This window comes from Oreochromis niloticus, linkage group LG16 (genome assembly GCF_001858045.2).
Source record: "Oreochromis niloticus isolate F11D_XX linkage group LG16, O_niloticus_UMD_NMBU, whole genome shotgun sequence".
Classification (NCBI taxonomy): Eukaryota; Metazoa; Chordata; class Actinopteri; order Cichliformes; family Cichlidae; genus Oreochromis; species Oreochromis niloticus.
In genome coordinates, this window is record NC_031987.2 from 30,267,895 (window position 1) to 30,289,481 (window position 21,587).

Sequence of the window (21,587 nt, forward strand, 5' to 3'; positions counted from 1 at the left end):
ACTACTGTTCATGTTGCTGCCAAAATGGCCACCTGACAACTGGTAGTCACATGGGGTCTTAGCATATTTTGGTTCCTGCAACTGGTCTGTCAGGTTTTTGTCTCCCCAGAAACACTTCCCTTGTACTTTTGGAAATCAGTTTTTTCCTATTTCTGTTTTCCTATTTCTGTTTTGTTTTTTCCTATTTGTGTTTTGTTTTTTCCTATTTCTGTTGTCGTTTTTCCTATTTCCATTGTGTTTTGTGTGCTTTTGCAGCGTTTTTCTTATTGCTGGTGTTTTCTTAAGTTGCAGTCCGTTTGGCCTCACAGGGCCACCGTAGATATGAGAGGTTTGATCTACAACACCATATTAGATATGGGTAAAATTAACATCAGTTCAGTTTCAGGAGGCCAGGACTTCCCTGTAGGTTAAGTTTGTCCAGGTAAGGCAAACTTAAAAAAGAAAAAAAAAATCCACGCCTAATGTCTGTAAAATTTTAAATGTAAAATTGCTTTTGACTGTGTCAGCGATGTGGAAGTGAGGGGGGAAAGGCCATATTGAGTTCTTTGTGTGTTTCTGCTGTTACTGTTATGCATTTTTATAATATGGACTATCAGAGTTCAAGCAGTGCTTAGTGCACTTGAAAAAAACTTTATTTACATGTCATAATTTTGCCAGGTGGCTGTTGTCCTTAGACCAATATACAATATATTCCTGTAACACCACAGTGTTTATGATGTTATGCATGTAAAATTAAAGAGGAATAAATACAAATAAAATAACATACAGACAACAGACAAAACACTACAAAGAATCCCCAAACTACACTAAAACTACACAAAAAACCTGCATTGGCTAAAACTTGGATAAGCTTTATATAATATTTATTTTATTACATCATGTAATGAAAAGAAACAAAATCTGTTTTAGGTTAATGTGAAACTACAGGCTGCATTCATTGGCCCCAGGTGACTGCAGAATTTGTTTTGGGGCAAACTGTGTGTTAGAGTGAAAACTAATGCCCAGGCCCCAGAAGCCCTGATGTTTACAAGACCCAACCACCCTTTTTCCCTCATAGGACAGATGATGTCCTAGGAGAACACTGGAGCGAGCCCATGGGTGGTTTTCCATTTGCTTCCAGAGAAAGGGTAGGACACTTTGTCAGTGTAAGAAGCACTGTTCCTCAATTAAGGGAAGTTTTTGTTTAGTTTAGTTATATTGTATCTTTCATAAACACAATATAATCACATATAATGTCACACACATATCATTTGATTAAAAATAGACTTTACGGACTCACACCAAGACTTGCAAGCTGAGCTTTGACACAAAGGTAGAGGCTAATTATACCCTTTTTTCTTTTAGATGAAAATACGCTCATACAATTTAACAATCAGCCAAGTCAATGTTGTGGTTTGTACAGGTGAAGCTATGCAACTAAACAAGCTGTGCTGTCATGCTGTTTTTAGAGAGAAGAGACTTTCTTCTGGCAACCCTTAAAAACAGGACATATTCGTTCAGCCTTTTTCTAATTTTATTTGTCATCAACTATAATATTGAACATGTTAACTTAGACCTACAGGCATTTTTCAGTTTCCCCGAGGACTGCATGGTCTGAACTTGTGGTAAACTGGCAATTCCTGACTAGGTTGGCTGCTGTTTTCCACTTGTAAATAGTCTTTGTAGAATGATAGAGGTTAAAATCCTGATCTGGTCTTTCCTTCTAGGCACTGTATTAATAGATAGCTGATTGCTGACCAGCAAACTGCCAGAACCTCTATTCTTTTAGAGGAGGTCACACTTCCTGATGATCACTTAATTAAGAGCATCTAATTATCAACACCTGGCTGTTCCTCCTGGTTCTGTAGTTCATACTACTCATTATTAGTTCATACAACTATTATGGCTCCCTTCAGTTTCAGTATCCACCATCTGGTTTGAGAATTACCATCTCAATAGGCTCGAATCACCTTGCAGCTACAGTTCTGAGCAGTCGTCTAAACAATATAGGTACAGAAGATGGTCCATTCAGCCTGAATATCCCCAGCCTCCCCCAGAATGTTGTTGAAGTTGAGCTGGAAGTTTTCTTCTTCTTCTTTACAGGGTTTATTGGTGGTTGGCAAACAGCAAAATGGGGCATTACCGCCAACTTTCACTTATAGAGTTCTTGCAAAATAAATCAATCAAGTCCAGTTTCAGTCTCATATCGTCAGCTTTTTGATAAGTTTTCTTCTTTCAACATCATACTTCTGACAATGCAATAAAATATGTTCTATTGTTTCCTGTTCCCTACTGCAGTCACACTCCCCTGTACAGTGTTTTCCTATTAAACGTAATGTGCTATTCAAACCAGTGTGTCCGAATCTAAGTCGAGATATAACCATCTCCTCTCTCCTGTTTCTTATGTACTTCTCATTTCTCCTACTTTCCTTTGGATTTTGTAAAACCATCGCCCTTTCCTCTCTTTCTCCCATTGCTTTTGCCACCTTTCCTTAATTTTGTATGGTATTCTACTCTTCATCTCCGTCCTACTAACACTAATATCCATATCTACCATTGGTCTCCTTGTTGCTTCTTTTGCTGTCCTATCTGCCATTTCATCCCCTTTAACTCCATGATGCACTGGTACCCAAAAGAATGTGACCAGAAGCCCCGTCATAATAACTCTGAATAATGTTTGCTGGATCTCGATCAGAATGTCAGGTCTGCATTCCGAGTGACTATCTTGCAAACTGGCCAGTGATAAGCTTGCGTCCGAGCATATCACAGATCTTAGTGGTCTTGTGTCTTCAATCCACCTGACTGCTAACAATATTGAAACCATTTTTCCTGTGTATACTGATAAATCGTCACTGATCCTTTTTCCTACCTTGATATTAAATTCAGAAACAATAAATGCTATCCCGCTTTGGCTGGCTGTATTCTTTGATGCATCTGTATAGATTTTGACATAACTATAATACTGATTAATATATTCCTGTGCTGTATCTCAATTTAAGATAAAACACCTCTCCTTGTTCTTTTTGTTTAACAACGTGAAATCTACTACTGCATCAGGGAGCATCCATGGTGGTATTGTAGGCAACGGTACTGTTTGACTTACGTTGATCTTGTGCAGATTAAGTTCAGCTGCCTTCTGTCCCACTGTCCACCCAAAGCTCTTCAATTCACTTTTCTCTTTTTCCCAGCATGGTTGGAAAACAGTTTTTGTTGGATGATCTTGACCATGTCCTTGTAAACTTGCCCAGTAATTCAATGTCAGTTGCTCTCTTCTTATTTGTAATGGTATTTCCCCCATTTCTACCTGTACTGCTGCTGCAGATGTTGTTTTGAATGCACCTGAGCAAAGTCTTAGCGCTTGATATTGGATACTATCTAACTTACGAAGACTTGTTCGGGCAGCAGAATTATATACTATTCACCCATAGTCCAATACTGATCTAATTAACACAGTATATATAGCTTTTAAAGATTTCCTCTTAGCCCCCCAGTCAATTCCCACTAAGCACCTCATTATATTTAACACTTTCTTGCATTTGTCTATTATTTTCCGAATATGTATAGTCCATGTCACCCTTTCATCAAACCACAACTGAAAGTTCTCTGCCAGCAATCCCACACTATAATTTGGGTACATCACACTTGTCTGGCATCAGAATTCACCAGCAGGTAGTGATCAGGTGGTAGCTCAGCTACTCTCTTCAAGTGTTGAGAACATGACCACAAATCTGCTAAAATGATTACAAAACTGACTGAGCTATCCTGGTGCCATATGCACTTAGGAACACCCTTATGTTTGAACACAGTGTTTGTTATGGAAAAACTGTGATTTGTATATTAGTCCAATAATGTGCCCATCAGGTGGGGTGGCTGTAGCTCAGGTAGAACAGGTCATCTACTAATTGGAAGGTGAGTGGTTTGATTCCTGGCTCCTCCAGTCTGCATGGCAAGTATCCTTGGGCAAGATACTAAGCCCAAGTTGCTCTCTGATGCATACGTTGGAGTATGAATGTGTATGAATGTAGTTAGGACACACCCGAAATTTAGAAGAAAGTGAATGTGGCATGTTGCATAGAGTGCTTTGAGTACTCCGGGAAAGTAGAAAAGTGCTATATAAGAATCACTCTGTTTACCATTCATGTCTCACAATGAAGTATCAAATTCTCCCAGCATGACAATAGGGTCACCAGGTGGAGCACCTTTAAACACTGCATTAGCAACACACGGAAGGCTGGGTACTGTCATTTGGCATGTAAGCATAAACAACAGTCACCACCTGTTCCACAACCTGATGGCACAGGGGAAAAAACCCCTCTCATCCACCTTATACTAACACTGAAAATACTTGAAGGTGACAGGATAAGCGAAAAACAAATGAACTGCCAAACAGACAATGATAAACAAAGAAGCATTTAACAGCCCAAAACTCTGGGTCTAAGACTAAGGATGATGACAAATAATCAAATAAAAAAAATCAGCAACATCTCCTAGATAAATGACAAACTATTAACCACTTGAGAGAGGGAGTGATCGTGTGGTTGAGTTGAGAGAAAGAGGTGGGTTATTATTTTTCTGAGTTTAAGAGATTAGTGGGGTGGGGGACAGATATAACAGCTCTGTGAGCAAAGCTCTCCTCAGAGAGCTGCAGGAGCTGTAGCTGCCTAGTGATGGAGATACAGAAAGGAGCCGAGCTATGTTTTCCACAACATCTCAACAATTCCTGCATCAAGCCGACACTTCACTGGTCCAAAGCTGTGCTCCTGAACATTGTGCTGTCATGCATCTCTCTGATTACTGCTGTTCTCAGTCTTCATCTCAGTCTCTCATTTCAGGCAGAGATTAACTTATGAACTGAAACTATAGTTTAAGTTTTAGATATATGAAAACTTCAATTTACATCTAATGACTTAGTGATGAAAGAAAGAAGTGAATCTGCCACATTCTTGGTGCACTTTAAACATTGCTGTAAAGTTTATTTTTCTAGATGTGTAATATTTGCTGTTTCTATCTCTCTGCAGGCAGCTTCACGCACCCAGTAACATCCTCCTCCTCTCTCTGGCTGTCTCAGTCTTTCTTGTGGGTCTCCTGTTGATGCCATTAGAAATTGCTAGAAACACGGCATGTTGGGTACTTGGTGATCTTATGTGTTCTGTTTATATCCATTTAACTGGCATTCTAATCTGTGCTTCAGTAGGGAATATAGTTCTAATATCAATTGACCGCTATGTGGCTATTTGTGACCCTTTACATTATCCCACAAAAATTACATTGGAAAGAGTTAAACTGAGTGTTTGTCTGTCTTGGCTTTTTTCAATTTTCTACAGCAGTCTTTATGCAAAGGATGTCCTGATTGAACCAGGAAAGTATCATTCCTGTTATGGAGAGTGTGTATTCCTTATTAATAATATTGCAGGTATGATTGACCTTGTTTTGACTTTTTTGGTTCCAGTTTCTGTCATCATAGTTCTATAAATGAGAGTATTTGGGGTGGCTGTGTCTCAGGCTCGTGCCATGCGCTCTAATGTTACAGCTGTCACACTTGAGCGTTCACTGAATCAAACAAACAATTCTGAGCTGAAAGCGGCCAGGACTCTGGGGGTTCTTGTAGTAGTGTTCCTGGCAAGCTACTGTCCATTTTATTGCTACACTCTTGTTGAAGAAAATGTGGTCAATGATCCATCTGCATCTACTGTGATCATTGTCTTTTACTTTAACTCTTGTCTAAACCCTTTGAGCCATGCCCTGTTTTACCCCTGGTTTAGAAATGCTGTTAAACTCATCATCACTTTTCAGATATTCAAGCATGACAGTAGTGAGGCCAATATACTGTAAAAAAGACTAACCTGCTGCAGTAAGATTTTGAAGGCACAAATTGATCCAGAAGTCTGAAAATGGGAAAAATGCTTTTGACTGTATCAAGAATGTATTTTTTTTTTTTTAAAAAAGACATACTTTTCAAATGCTGTGCAAATTATGATACTTAAACTAATGCAAACATCCAGTGTGATTTACTTGTGCAATTTTCTGGTTAACAATATAATCAAATTGATTTTCACCGTGTTACTGAAACATACTTTAAATTACGGCTCTATTTAGACACCCCTTATTTTGCATGAATTTGTTGATTATGTGAGGCATGTTTCAAAATTATTAATATGAACATGTGTGACAATTTAATAAAGTTACGAACTCACTTGTTAAACATTTGAGCATCAACATTTTTGTCACAAATTCAAGCAATCCCTGATCCTAAGAAAATGTTTCAGTCCTTATGTCTGTACAAAAGTCCATGTGTTAAAAACAATAAAAATGGGCTTATTGAAAACCCAACGTACATTCTCATAGAAATCACAGTCCACTGAACCACAATTTCATTGTGGACCCACAATTTCATTGTACATGCAGAACATATGTCATTCAAGCTCCTGAAAACAGTGTAGGTGAAATGCAATGGCATTTCTTTTATAATGACTTTGCAGACTTGTCAGAGTCTTTTGCTGTTTCAGTCAGTTTTACACCAACTGAAACACTAATGTAAGTGGTTTGCCAGTTGAAATCCAGTTGTTAAAAATGCTCAGTAAGAGTTACCCAAGTCCTGTTGCTTGCTTTTAAGAGGATAACACATAAAGCAGTAAACAGAGGATGGCTGCATGTGACAATAGCTAGGAGGCAATGCAATGTCAGTCATGATGATTGTTTGGTTTGCTTAAGTACCGTGATAGACATTTTCATGTGACATTTAATTTGGTCATATGTTTGGAATACATTTATTCTGCTAGCTATTTTCATTTAAAGAAAAATAATTCTATCAAATGACACATTCAGAGAGAACTGCTGTTCTTTGCCTCTAATTACAGAAAAATTATTAAATATTCCAACAATTTGTTGTTGATCTTAGTGGTCTTAAAATGGCCTATGCCCAGACAACAACCAAAGACCGGCTCTCAATATTTTACTGTACAAGATGGTATCAAAATCAGGGTTAAGCTGTTTTTCATTTTGTTTTCAAAACAGTTCTATTAATGGCCTTCTAGTTTTATTTCTAACACGTATTGAATTTATTTATCGCACACAGGTAAAACTTAAAACTTAACTTAAAAAAATAACAAACTCTATTGATAAAGATTTATTAAAAAAAGAGTAGAATAAATACATTACTAAAGATACTGTAGCAGCTGTACTGCAGAGGTAGTGATATATACATGTATAGTGTGTACAGTGCAAAATAAACTGTCCAATATTTTAGCACTTGAGTAGCCTGATGGCTTGAGGGTAAAAACTGTCCCTGAATCTGCTGTTGTGAAGGTGAATGCTCCTGTACCTCCTGCCATAAGATAGGAGTGGAAGATAGGAGCTGAGGTTAGTCCACAGACTGCTTTCAGAACTGCATGATTATTTGCAGATAGCAGGTTGTCAATGCTATCCATCAACTCTAACAGTCTGCAGTCTATGAACTAACCTCAGCTAATGCCAGCTAACAATGTTTGCGCGGTGGCGAGTAGCCTTCACTAATAGTAATAAATCACACAGCAATAGTACATTGAAGATCCTGAAGTGGCACATAACCCAGGTAATGAACACACTAAAACAAGGTAGTTGCAGTAGGCTAATGTTAGTTTTTTTGTTGTTGTTGTTGTTGTTGTTTTTAATTTACTTCCAGATGTTTCTTTAGGTTGGAGCCTTTTGACGCTGAGAGCAGCTTGGTTGCTGGCAAACACACTTTGCACTGAACGGTCAGATTTCACCCATGCCTTTCTTCTTTATATGTGAAATGCTGTGGGAATTTCCAAGTAAGAAATGCATTTCTGCCCGTGCACTGCTGGCTCTGTTGTGCTGGCTCCAGGTCCATTGTGTAACTGATGCCACCGACAGTAACAGGACACTTACATTAGAGCCTCTTATTTTGTGTTTTGTTTGGGTTTCAAGCAATGTGTGGAATTACCAAAATTTGAGAGGGGATAGCCTAACATATGAAACAAAGACCGCTGTGTAATCCATTTATTTCAATAAAGTAACTGTATTCTAATTATCACCTTTTTAAACGGTAACTGTAACAGAATACAGTTACTCATATTTTGTAAATACATAATATCGGTACATATACTCCCCAACACTGCTACCAGAGTAGTTCACAATGAGCTCCTTTGTCTTGCTGACGTTGAGCAGCAGGTTGTTATCCGGACACCATGATGTCAGGGCTTTCACCTCTGCTCTGTAAGCATCTAAAATACAACCAATGCTGGTGGTGTTGTTTGCAAATTTAACGATGGTGTTGGAGCTGTGTGAGGCCACACAGTCATGGGAGAGCAGCATTTTGTGATCCTAGACACACTCTTACCATCTGTGATTTAAAACCAAACCCAAGTCATGAATTTTGAACAGTTAGTCTAACTAATTTCTCTTTCATGACAATGTTCTGACTCTATTGCTTAGCGCGAAATTTGCTATCTCTATTCAGCATCAATATCTGCAAACAGGTGAAATTGTGGTTATCCTCTAAGCTGCATGGATTTTGTCTTAGGTGCAGTCTAACCCCTGAATGAATCAGCACATCTACAACTGCAGCTTTCCATCACCTTACATGGATGTCTATTTTCAGCTGCTTTACTCTCTAATCAAATTGCTGCCAATCAGGTGGTTTGCTGGATAAGAGTATTCCTCTGTTAATGGTTTTTAATGAGGCAATTACAGTATGAGGAATGGCCACATGGTTGCTCAACATGCCTCAGTTTTATGTGTAATATTGTGTGGGGGGAATTTTGTCTATGTTTTTTGTCCCCATTTTGCTGCTGTAATAAATAAAAACTACAAAAAAAGAAGACATTTAGGTACAACAACATTTGCTCAGAGATGCTTTATATTGTAAGGTGAAGATCATACAATAATACAAAGAACCTGAAAAAACCCCAACAATCATATGACCCCTCTGAGCAAGCCGTTTGGTGACAGTGGGAAGGAAAAACTCCCTTTTAAGAAATCTCCAGCAGAAACAGACTCAAGTAGGGGCTGCCATCTGCTGCGACCAGCTGGGGGTAATGGGGAGGAAGACAAGACATAGGCACATCAAATGAAAGTTTTAAGCCTAATCTTAAAAGTAGACGAGGTATCTGTCTTTCGAATCCAAGCTTTGAGCCCCTTCCACAGAAGGGGGACTGAAAGCTGAAGGTTCTGCTTCCTGTTCTAGTTTTTAAACACTCACCCCACGGGGTGATATAGTAGTATCACCCCATTAATGGGGTGATACTACTATATCACCCCATTAGAGCACTTCTGAGACCAAAGTGCTCTGATGGGGTGATACATTAGTATAAGGCCATTAAGATAAATGGGGCCTAATTATTCAAGACCTTGTATGTGAGGAGGATTTTAAATTTGATGGTGGATTTAACAGGGAGCCAGTGAAGGGAATCAAGAAACATGCTATCTCTTTCTAGTCCCTGTCAGTACTGTAGTAGGCAGTTTTAAGGATATCCCGATGAAAATGAATTATAGCAGTCTAGCTTAGAAGTAAAAAATGCATAAATTGATTTTTCAGGTTTTTCAGCCTCTGAGAAAGGGATATTTCTAGGGAGACTGCACAAATGGAAGAAAGCAGTCCTACATATTAGTTTAATATGCGCATTGAAGGATATATCCTGGTCATATGCCTTTAAGACACAAAGACCTGGGTGACCTCTAATTTCCTACTTCTAAAGCTCAGGTTTACTGAATGCTGATTGAGCACATTTGGCTATCATGGTTGCAGCTTCAAAGGGAAGGGGTGTGTCTGGGCATGTCTGGTCAAGCTTCTCGTGGTATTCTACATGGTCAAAAGTATTGGACCACCTACACATTATGCCTACTAAAGCTTCTTGGCTATGGAAACCCTTGAGGGTGTCCATGTTACACAAAGGTTTAACAAAGATAGTTTCAAGTGTAAAACATAATACATATCATGAGTGCCAAACAACTGCAAAAATATGAATCGACTGTCTATGACACAGCAAGTGTGAAACAGCTGAAGTGCAACAGAGAGAGAAAGCCCTCTTTCGTCATTTAATAGAAAAGAAAAGAGGTAATGATGTGGAGGGAAGGCAGAAAGAGATAAATTAGTTCTATGAGAAGCCTTGGTCAAAGAGCAGTGGGAGGCGTAGCTGCCTGGTGATGGAGAAAGGAGCTGAGCTCTGCTTTCCACAACTCCTCAACAGTTCCTGCAGGAAGCCAACACTTCACTGGTCCAAAGCTGTGCTCCTGAACATTGTGCTGTCCTGCATCTCTCTGATCACTGCTGGTCTCAATCTTCTTGTCATCATCTCAGTCTCCCACTTCAGGCAGAGATTGACTTAAACTACAGTTTAAATTTTATAAACTTTAAGAGTATGATCTATGTCATTTGATTTGTTGATGGACGAATGAAGTGAATCTGACACATTCTTCATGTATTTTAACCAAACTGTATTGTGTCATTCATTATTAATGAATCATTTTCTTACTTAAGACACTTTGAAAAGAATAATGTCTATTATTTTCTCTTCTGTATCCCTGCAGGCAGCTCCACACGCCCAGTAACATCCTCCTCCTCTCTCTGGCTGTGTCAGACTTTCTTGTTGGTCTCCTGTTAATTCCAGCTGAGATTTTTAGAATCACAGTCTGCTGGGTATTTGGTGAATCCATGTGTTCACTTTATACATATCTAGGCTACATTGTTGTAACATCTTCAATAAGTAACATAGTTCTCATATCAGTTGATCGCTATGTGGCTATTTGTGATCCTCTGCATTATCCCAGCAGAATTACTGTGGCAAGAATCAAACTTAGTGTTTGTCTGTGTTGGTTTTATTCGGCTTTCTATAGCACTCTTTGTACAAAGAATATCCTGATTAAACCAGGCAGGTATAATTCCTGTTATGGAGAGTGTGTGTTTATCACCAGTGATATTGCTGGCATACTTGACCTTGTTTTATCTTTTATCGTACCAGTTTCCATCATCATAGTTCTTTATATTAGAGTATTTGTGGTGGCTGTGTCTCAGGCTCGTGCCATGCGCTCTCATGTTACAGCTGCCACACTTCAGAGTTCATTGAATCAAACAAACAAATCTGAGTTGAAAGCAGCCAGGACTCTGGGGGTTCTTGTAGTTGTGTTTCTGGCCAGTTTCTGTCCATTTTATTGTTACTTTCTTGTTGTAGAAGACATAGTCAGTGATTCATCTGCCTCTATTGTGGTCATTGTCTATTATTTTAACTCTTGTCTAAACCCACTAATCTATGCCCTGTTTTACCCTTGGTTTAGAAATGCTGTTAAAGTCATCATCACTTTTCAGATATTCAAGCATGACAGCAGTGAGGTCAACATACTATAGAAATATGGTGAAACCTGTTCCAGTAAGATGTTAAACCAGTCAACTGATACATCCAATAGTCTGGAAATACACATTTTTATCACTTTGTTTAAATAAAAATTGTATTATTGAATTATGACAGTTAAATAAATCTAAACATCAAGAGTGCAAATTTCAGTTTAAAGAAATAATTATATTCACTTCCACTATGTTGCTGAAACTGACTTTGAATTATGGCTGTCTTTAGAAACAGCAGCAGATCAAACCTCTTTTCCATTCCTTAAAAATCTTTCCTTCCTTCCTAGAATCTCTTAAACTTTGAGAAAAGTGTCATTATGACGTAATTGAGTGGCATTATTTAACTAGTAACACTTAATGCATATGTTGAATGTGGCCTGCTATGTAAAGTGCACAGAGAGATTAATATGATTAGACTGACGACTCTAAATGTATTAGATTAATTATAAATTCGATCCTATTTATTTCACAACACAGTTTTATTGAATATAATGATTATAATCATTTAGATTAGTAATAGATTATTAATTATGATTGCAGTATAGACTGAGGAAAAAAATAAAATTTTAAAAATATGTAAAATTTACTGAAGTAGTCAAAGGAGTTTGCAAAGAAAAGCATCTGGACTTCTTTAAGTTGCTTGAAGACGTTTCACCTCTCATCCGAGAAGCTTCTTCAGTTCTAAGGTCAAATGGCCGAGAGTCCCAGATTTAAACCCAGTGGGAGAATCCCCCCAAGGAGGGACAAAGGACCCCCTGGTGATCCTCTAATCACATGCGCCAAGGTGTGAAAGCGGGTGTGGGACCTAATCAGCCAGGGTTTCAGGTGAGCTCATTGTGAAACATGGCCCCACCTTATCATGCGATTTCCTGAGGTCAGATGACCCAGGATGTGAGTGGGCGTTAAGGCGTCTGGGGAGGGAACTCAAAACTGGATTATAGATGGCAGACAGTTGGTGTCGTAAACCACCGCCTCTGTTCAAAGATGGTCGCTCACAGTGGACATAGATGGCCTCTTTCACTCCTCTTTCAAACCATCTGTCCTCTCTGTCCAAAATGTGAACATTGGCATCCTCGAAAGAGTGACCTTTATCCTTAAGATGCAGATGGACTGCTGAGTCTTGTCCTGTGGAGGTGGCTCTTCTATGTTGTGCCATGCGCTTGGTCTCTCCAATGTAGAGGTCTGGGCATTCCTCGCTGCACTGTACCGCATACACCACGTTGTTCAGTCTGTGTTTCGGAGTTTTGTCTTTCGGGTGAACCAGTTTGTGTCTGAGTGTGTTGCTGGGTCTGAAGTACACTGGGATGTCATGCTTGGAGAAAACTCTCCTGAGTTTCTCTGATACACCGGCCACATAGGGGATGACAACGTTGTTGCGTCTGTCTTTCTTATCCTCCCTCGCTGGTGTCTGATCTCCTTTTCTGTGCCTTTTTGCTGACTTTATGAACGCCCAGTTAGGATAACCGCATGTTTTCAGTGCTTCCTTTACATGTGTGTGTTCCTTCTTTTTCCTTCAGGCTTAGAGGGAACAAGTTCTGCCCGGTGGTGTAGGGTCCTAATTACTCCAAGTTTGTGTTCCAGAGGGTGATGGGAGTCAAAGAGGAGGTACTGGTCCGTGTGTGTGGGCTTCCGGTAAACTTCAATGTTGAGGTTGCCATTCTCTTCAATGTGCACAGCGCAGTCCAGGAAAGGCAAGCAGTTATCCTTTGTGTCTTCCCTGGTGAACTTGATGTTTTTATCCACGGCGTTAATGTGCGCAGTGAAGGATTCCACTTCTTGTGTCTTGATTTTGACCCAGGTGTCGTCTACATATCTGTACCAGTGGCTGGGTACTCTCCCTTTAAAAGAGCCAAGAGCCTTTCTTTCCACTTCCTCCATGTAAAGGTTGGCTACAATAGGTGACACGGGGGAGCCCATGGCACAGCCATGTTTTTGTCTGTAGAAGCCTTCGTTGTATTTGAAGTATGTTGTGGTGAGGCAGAGGTCTAACAGTGTGCAAATCTGATCGGGTGTGAAGTTGGTCCTGTCTTCCAAGGAGCTGTCTTCTTGTAGTCGTTTTCTGACAGTCTCCACTGCTTCCGTGGTGGGTATGCAAGTGAAGAGAGAGACTACATCAAAGGACACCATGGTTTCATCTGGATCCAGGGTAAGTTTCTGGACCTTGTCGGTGAAGTCGGTGGAGTTCAGACCCAGCAACACACTCAGACACAAACTGGTTCACCCGAAAGACAAAACTCCGAAACACAGACTGAACAACGTGGTGTATGCGGTACAGTGCAGCGAGGAATGCCCAGACCTCTACATTGGAGAGACCAGACAGCCACTTCACAAGCGCATGGCACAACATAGAAGAGCCACCTCCACAGGACAAGACTCAGCAGTCCATCTGCATCTTAAGGATAAAGGTCACTCTTTCAAGGATGCCAATGTTCACATATTGGACAGAGAGGACAGATGGTTTGAAAGAGGAGTGAAAGAGGCCATCTATGTCCACTGTGAACGACCATCTTTGAACAGAGGCGGTGGTTTACGACACCAACTGTCTGCCATCTATAATCCAGTTTTGAGTTCCCTCCCCAGACGCCTTAACACCCACTCACATCCTGGGCCATCTGACCTCAGGAATTCACATGACAAGGTGGGGCCAGGTTTCACAATGAGCTCACCTGAAACCCTGGCTGATTAGGTCCCACACCCGCTTTCACACCTTGGCGCATGTGATTAGAGGATCACCAGGGGGTCCTTTGTCCCTCCTTGGGGGGATTCTCCCACTGGGTTTAAATCTGGGACTCTCGGCCATTTGACCTTAGAACTGAAGAAGCTTCTCGGATGAGAGGTGAAACGTCTTCAAGCAACTTAAAGAAGTCCAGACGCTTTTCTTTGCAAACTCCTTTGACTACGATGACCTGGATGACTGAGAACCTTCACAGACATATTTACTGAAGTAGTTTGATAATTTCATAGCTTTTTAATAAAAACTAGGAAACTGAAGATATTCTATGTGGTAATTGAAAAACAAATGAGTAAGATTCACCAGGTAAGACTGAATTCAGCTTTTCACTCAAAGTATTTAATTCTTTCCTTCTTGAATGCCTTCTAGGTGTAAACCTTGTTTCTCTTTTCAGAACTGAGCTTTTTTAATCATATTTCAGGCTTTGTTACAGAAAAAAAATGTTACAGTGCCATCTACCTAGAAAACTAATTGTGACTACCCTTGGAAAAACTCATAATGTTTTCTAATCACAAATAATCTTTAGTGATATAAACATGTCAAAAACTGTTAGTAAGGGTTAAGGGTATGTCATCAAATATTATTTTTATGGGGAAAGAGTTAAAGAATGTTAGCTTTGAAAGGCAGGTAGCAGTATAATTTTAACTGTAATGTAAACTGAATTTAGTATAGTAAAAAGTTACGGTACTGCGTTACCGAAAAACTGTAAAGCATCACACCCAGCAGTGGTAGCGACCAAATAGTCCCACACAGACACTATGATATACATATGAGTAATAGCCACACCATTGAAGTAGTATCTAATATACTTACATTATACATGGATCACAAATCAGATCGAAAGGTTATATTACACCATGGAAACTTACAGGCATACGTGGGCCAAGGTTTCACCTCTAACTGCACACTTGTTCGGAAATAGCTGGGCATAACAAGTTTCCCAACTGTGACTACAAGGGGGCGCCAAACCATACAAAACAAAAGAACATTAACACATTCAAATTATACTAACAGACATGCAACACAGGTGCTCTAACTTGATGTTGGATCTCTCTGTCATATAGTACGACTTTCAGTTCCTGTTACAATGCAGAACGATGTTTTGCATTGTTTAATTGTGTAGCCCATTTAATTAAAAACTTTTAGATAAGAACTTATTTCATACTCATATACTTTATCTGAAGCATAATCTGTTTTTACAGTTTTTATTTACAGTATTCATTCATGGTTTCTTTAGGGATTCACTAGCTTAGCTGAGCTTGTAGCCAACTTCCTAATAGCAAGGCCTCTTCGCCTGTCCCTCCTTTCCTGTTCAGTGTGTAAAATTTCAAACTACTCCTCAGCTTCCTTTAGTAATAATGATACCTGTAATGGAACCTGTTTATACATCTGGAGGCCAGGCTCACTGAACTGGAGACCCCAGTCTGCATCCTTGAAAATCCTGTAGCTGGCCAGACCCCTGTTTTCACTGCGGGTGAAGGTAGTTTACCCCTGTTAGCCCTCCCCCCAGTGGCGGTTTTTGGTATGGGAAACACTGGCCATTCCCCATGGCGGCATCGTGGTGGGGGCGGCATCATGGCATCGGCAAAAAAAAGTTGCTCTAACCCATGCTGGCCTGACAACATGCCAGCGCATTTTGGGGATTGCATGGGCATCGAACGATTTTCTATTGCCTATTTGCGAGAAGTAAGGATGCCCTCCATCTACAAGGTGCGCCCACTGCTTGCTGCACAGGGAAGAGAGGGGCGTGACGGTGGGGTATTCGGTGGCTGGCTGGAGCTAATAACCAGCTTGCAAAATAAAACTAAATAAAAACAAACCAACAAACTAGGGCTGTCAGTGTTAACCCGTTAACCAGATTAAAATTTTTAATGCAATTAATCCATGTGGCGCAAAATGACTCAAAATCCCTGAAATTTCTCTATCAACCCATTTTGGTCTCTATCAACCAATTTCGTCAGTTTGTCCAAAGTTTGTCCATTCTGAGCTCCAGATGGGTTATTGCATTAAAAATTTTAATCGCGTTAATTGTGATGAAGGCATTAACACGTTAACATTGACAGCCCCACAACAAACACAAAAACAGAAGACAATATGATATAGACTTGCATAGATGTGTTTTCTAAATTCCATCACACACTTACATGTGAAAAGTGAGCGTGAGGGCCCTCGGTGCGCCTGCTTGCTGCTGCTGCTCACACACAACCGGTCAAAAGGGTAGGGGGGCATGCTGCTTCCAAATAGTACACATTTCATTCATAATGGTTGTTCATTTCATTCATAATGGTGTAGGATGTTGATACTGGAGTCCAAAAATACTGATGGAAGATGGACAAGAAAGGTCACAGCCATCAGGTCCTCAGTTTAGAAAAAAAGAAAAAAGAAGAGGAGAAACGAGCAAAAGATACAGGTAAGCAGATGTGTCTTTAGATAATGGCAGGTATAATTATAATAATAATGGATTGCATTTATATAGCGCAAAGCGCTTTACAATTCCACTATTCGTTCACGCTCACATTCACACACTGGTGGAGGCAAGCTACAGTCGTAGCCACAGCTGCCCTGGGGCAAACTGACAGAAGCGAGGCTGCCATATCACACCATCAGCCCCTCTGGCCAACACCAGTAGGCAGTAAGTGAAGTGTCTTGCCCAAGGACACAACGACGAGGACAGAGAGAGCAGGGGGATTGAACCGGCAACCTTTCGGTTACAGATGAGCTTGTATCCTGTAACAGGATAGCATTCATTAGTAGGAAAACTTCTGTTTACCTTTGTTAGCAGCTTGGCTATGATAGCAAACAGTAGACAGTCAGTAGACACTGATGTGGCTTATGAATCTTTTGGACTGTGTTCAGCACAGTATTAATTAGCCATTAATTGGAAGAGCTGTATTGTTGATTTGTCTGCTATTTCAATGTATGATGAATTATAATGGCTCTTTGTTAGCCATTTGCATAATCTCTCTCTCACTATATGAAATATTTATCTGGTTAAATTCAGTATGGTTCCGACAACAGTTTTCACAATAAAATATGTTAATGTGGGCGGCGCCGCCACTGGAGGGGGTGCAGAGCGATTGCAGGGGGGGGGGCGTGGTATGAATAAAGAAAAAAGAACGCTTGGACACTGCTAGCATAATGGATGCAAAACAAAAAATGAAGCATCGCTAAATATGTCTCCAAACGAAATAATAGAAAATATGATGAAGCATATCTTGCCTTTGGCTTCACCTGCACAACGGTGGTGCCAAGGTAGGTTTCCCCAGTAGAATTTGATTCTCCTGTGTTGGGAGCACACGCTGGACTGTTCAAATCACAGACAAACAGTATCCAGCAGTCTTGATCTTTAGTTCACAAACACTTCTTATAATGACTAACTACTCCTGAAATTTTGGACATGTTAGCTCTTTATACACTAAAGTTACAGTGGGATACAAATAATATCAGGTTGATCCTGGCAAATTTTGTTCCTCCTGTCCAAATAACTGACAAACAGTATCCCACAGTTCTTTATGTTTTTAAACCCATTTCGCACAGAGAGGCATTTTTTGAAAAATGTTTTTTATAGCACTCTTGAATATTCTTACACAGTAAAAAAAACCCCAACTACATGTAAAATAATTATACCATAAAGTCTGTTTGTTTTTCTATAAGAAATGATGTGGAACATGAATAAAACTATAGATCCAGCAGTCTACAATTTCTTTAAATACAATAATGGCCCAATGTTCAAGCTCTTTCCTCAAATTTCAAAGGACATACATCCTTACTGAAGCTGTTTTGACAAAAATAAATAAATAAATAAATAAATAATTAAAAATAAAAAACTTGAGAGAAATCCTTTGTGTGTCAGTAGCTAAAAGACCTACTTAATTTAACCCTCTGTGCTCTCTTACCAGCCCTGGATTACTGGATTACACTCCCCGCCTCTATGATTCACCTGCCATCTACTAACTGCTGCTGAGGCTATCCAGCTCCTCTCCATAGCTGCAACCATTTGCAGCTGTCTTCATGTTCTTCCCGTCAGCCACAAACCACAAAAAAGAAACATGGATCTCAGTAGTAACATATGATAAACTGGTTTAATGTTGATACTCTTGGTATTATTAGTGCCTACGGACTCTGAGCCATCCAGGATAACAGTGATGCTATAATCTGCTTCCTCTGTAACTGTGGCTCTGCCAGACACCTCAGAGGTGATTATCCTAGAGTCTGAGGTCACAAACCATAAGTTAGAGTCCCAAAGCCAACTCTGGATGTCAGCTTTGTGGTTTTGTTTCTTGAACCTGTGCAAGCTGCTCAAGAGACTAAATATGTGTTTCCTCTTGCTGAGCTAGCCAACCTTGAGTGTGTTTGTACTGTGCCTGAGTCATCTGATCCCAAGTATCTAGACTATAGAGTATCCTGTCCCTCTGCTTTGCCTTGCCCCCAGATCAACCTCCAGAGACATCTCCTCTTCTTAATAGGCTGAACTGTTCCCAAATCCTGCGCTACCTATAAGCTTTCCACTTGAACTTTTTTTTTCAGCCCTTGAGCCCCTGTTTATGTTTGAGTACACTGTATGAAGGTACATAAAATTGGAATGAATCAATTACAAATCTCACAGTGTTGCATCCCCTTTTCTTAAAAAAAATAGATAAACATCTGGGAACCGGTTGCTGGATCTTGGGAGAAGGATTTATCCTATCCTTGTCCGATAGCATTCCATCAAAGTCCTAGAACATGACTATTGTATTTTTCATTTCATCATGCTCCAAATGATTTAAATTCGTGAACGGTTTGTACTGTAGTCAAGTCACTTCAGCACTTGGACTGTTCAACTACCAAGCTATGCTGCTGTAATACATGCAGTATATGGTTTAGTAATGTCTCAATGAAATATACAAGTCCTGTCCTGAAAAACATGTCATTTGGAAGAGAGCATATGTTGCTCTAAAACCTTTACATACATGTCAGCACTAATGGTGTGTTTCCACATGTGCAAACTGCCAATTCCATGGGCACTAATGCTGGAGAACAACAGCCAGTGTAAGATGGAGAAGAGAGTTCACTGAACAGAAAATAATTGAAGTCACGCTGCTGTGTTACATCAGTGTCCATTGAGAACACATAAGAAAGGGGGAGGGGAGAAATGAAGGTCCAGAAACAGACAATTTCATCAGATTTGAAAGCTTAAACAGACTGTGTCTGCTGCTACTCTTGTCCTCATCTAGATGATGGAGAACAAGGACAGTATATGCTTTCCAGAACTCTTCAACTCTTCCTGCAGGAGACGAGCACTTCACTGGTCTGAAACTGTGCCCCTAAATATCCTGCTGTGCTCCATCTCTGCGATCACTATAGCTCTGAACCTCCTTGTCATCATCTCAGTCTCCTACTTCAGGCAGATTCCATTTTCTATTAGATTTAATTTGTTAAGTTTTGAAATATGATCGTGCAAAACCTGATGTACAGAAAACCACCGCTACACCTTTCTCCAAAACAAGTTATTTTAATTGTTTTACAAAGTTTAATTTAACATAATGTTATGGCAAGTTATGTGGGACTAACATAAATTTTAAGGGAAGATTTTTTTGGTAATGGTGCTTTTTTGACTTATTCCAGGCAGCTCCACACACCCACTAACATCCTCCTCCTCTCTTTGGCTGTGTCAGACTTTCTTGTGGGGTTCCTGTTGCTGCCTGGAGAAATCTTCCTAGGAATAGCCTGCTGGGCTTTCGGTAACCTTTTGTGTTCTCTCTTTAATTATGTGTCTTTCATCATTACCTCGGCTTCAGTGGGAAACATGGTTCTCATATCAGTTGACCGCTATGTGGCGATTTGTTATCCTCTGCATTACTCTACCAGAATTACTGTGACCAGAGTTAAACGCTCTGTTTGTTTGTGTTGGCTCTGTTGTGTTTTGTACAGTAGTGCCCTTTTAAAAGATGAGCTGATTCAACCAGGAGGGCATAATTCCTGCTATGGAGAATGTGTTTTTGTCATCAACTTTATTGCAGGAACTGTTGATCTTTTGTTAACCTTTATTGTTCCTATTTCTGTTATCGTAGTTCTGTATATGAGAGTATTTGTAGTGGCTGTGTCTCAGGCCCGTGCCATGCGCTCTCATGTTACAGCTGTCACACTGCAGCTTTCAGTGAATCTCACAACAAAGAAATCAGAGTTGAAAGCAGGAAGGACTCTTGGTGTTCTAATAGTTGTGTTTCTAATGTGTTTCTGTCCATACTATTGCGCTTCTTTTGCAGTGGAAGACTCACTCAGTGAGTCATCCACATCCCTTGTCCGTTATCTCTTCTATTTTAACTCCTGTTTGAACCCTGTGATCTATGCACTATTTTACCCCTGGTTTAGAAAAGCTATTAAACACATTGTCATGCTTCAGATATTTCACACTGGCTCCCGTGAGGCCAACATACTATAGAGAGGACCTAAATGAGTGAATGAATGATATCTGCGGAACATATATTTTAACCCTTAACCCGTATTATGTTAAGCAAGCTGCCTGGCATTATTTTGTTGTTTTAGCTCTAAAACTGTTGTAAAATCAGCTGTGAGTATGTTCTTTGGTCCCTTTTCAACACCTGGTATGTCGTTGTTTGGCTTTAGTGTACACTACCAGTGTGTTATCAATGATTAAAAACACAAAAACCAAAATTGAAATTTTTACAGTTTTTCCTGCATAAAGCACTCAGAATGTAAATAAATGTGTAAAAAAATTTATCATTTTCAATTTGAACTCTAAGCTATAAAATACTGAACAATATCAAGTATGTGTCTATGGTTTGTTTTGGGGAATCTCTTTTTTTTTTTTTTTAAATAAGTCACTTTGTTTTTGGCCCCGAATGAAGCTCCTCTCAAGCTGTAGGCAAAAGCCTACATTGCACTGCTGGCACTTTTTGCTCGCTTTTATACAACAGTTTCCTCATTCAAAGTTACGTCACGGTCTAGGGGCACAGGAATGCAACATAAAGGTTAAAAAGGGTCCCCAAATCCAGACCCAAATAGCAAATATACTGTTAAAGGTGAGGTTTATTGCTACCAAAACTGAAAGCATTAACTCGAGGGTTACCAAGGTTCAAAATAATAAACAAAAGAAGCTATTCCAAAGAAGTGCTACCTAAACCCTGCATGAAACAAAACCAGACAAAAGACAAGCACTAATGTTAACTCCCTAATTTAACAAGCAAAATAAAACATACAAAAACAAATAGGTAGTTCACCCCTTCTGCTTCAGTGCTTATTTACAAATGGACTACAGGGAGTGCAGAATTATTAGGCAAATGAGATTTTGTCCACATCATCCTCTTCATGCATGTTGTCTTACTCCAGTGGTTCCCAAACTTTTTTTGCCAGGCCCCCCTTTTTCACAAGAAAAATGTTCGCGCCCCCCCCTGCACAAACACATCCTCCAAACACACACACCCATATTTTGTTTACAAACTCCACTGCGGTTTATTTCACACCTCAAACATTTAGTAAACAATTAAGCAAATACAAGTAAACGGCAATAAATTACAGGTAGTAATAAAATATACTACT

The 21,587-nt window shown here is 39.8% G+C and overlaps 1 protein-coding gene across 1 annotated transcript; it reads left to right on the forward strand.

The window, feature by feature from the left end:
* Positions 1-18,931: 18,931 nt before the first annotated feature.
* Positions 18,932-20,485, forward strand: LOC100708361 (trace amine-associated receptor 13c-like). Its single transcript, XM_019352731.2, has 2 exons — positions 18,932-19,431; positions 19,653-20,485. Exons 1-2 carry the CDS (start codon positions 19,262-19,264, stop codon positions 20,467-20,469), a joined length of 987 nt encoding a protein of 328 aa, XP_019208276.1. The 5' UTR covers positions 18,932-19,261; the 3' UTR covers positions 20,470-20,485.
* Positions 20,486-21,587: the final 1,102 nt, after the last annotated feature.

What these genes read in the sequence shown, in the direction of transcription:
- LOC100708361 (XM_019352731.2), top strand. Translation starts at nt 19,262, where the DNA reads ATGATGGAGAACAAGGACAGTATATGCTTTCCAGAACTCTTCAACTCT. An exon ending in ATCTCAGTCTCCTACTTCAG is followed by an intron (nt 19,432 to 19,652) that starts GCAGATTCCATT and finishes GACTTATTCCAG; the next exon opens with GCAGCTCCACACACCCACTA.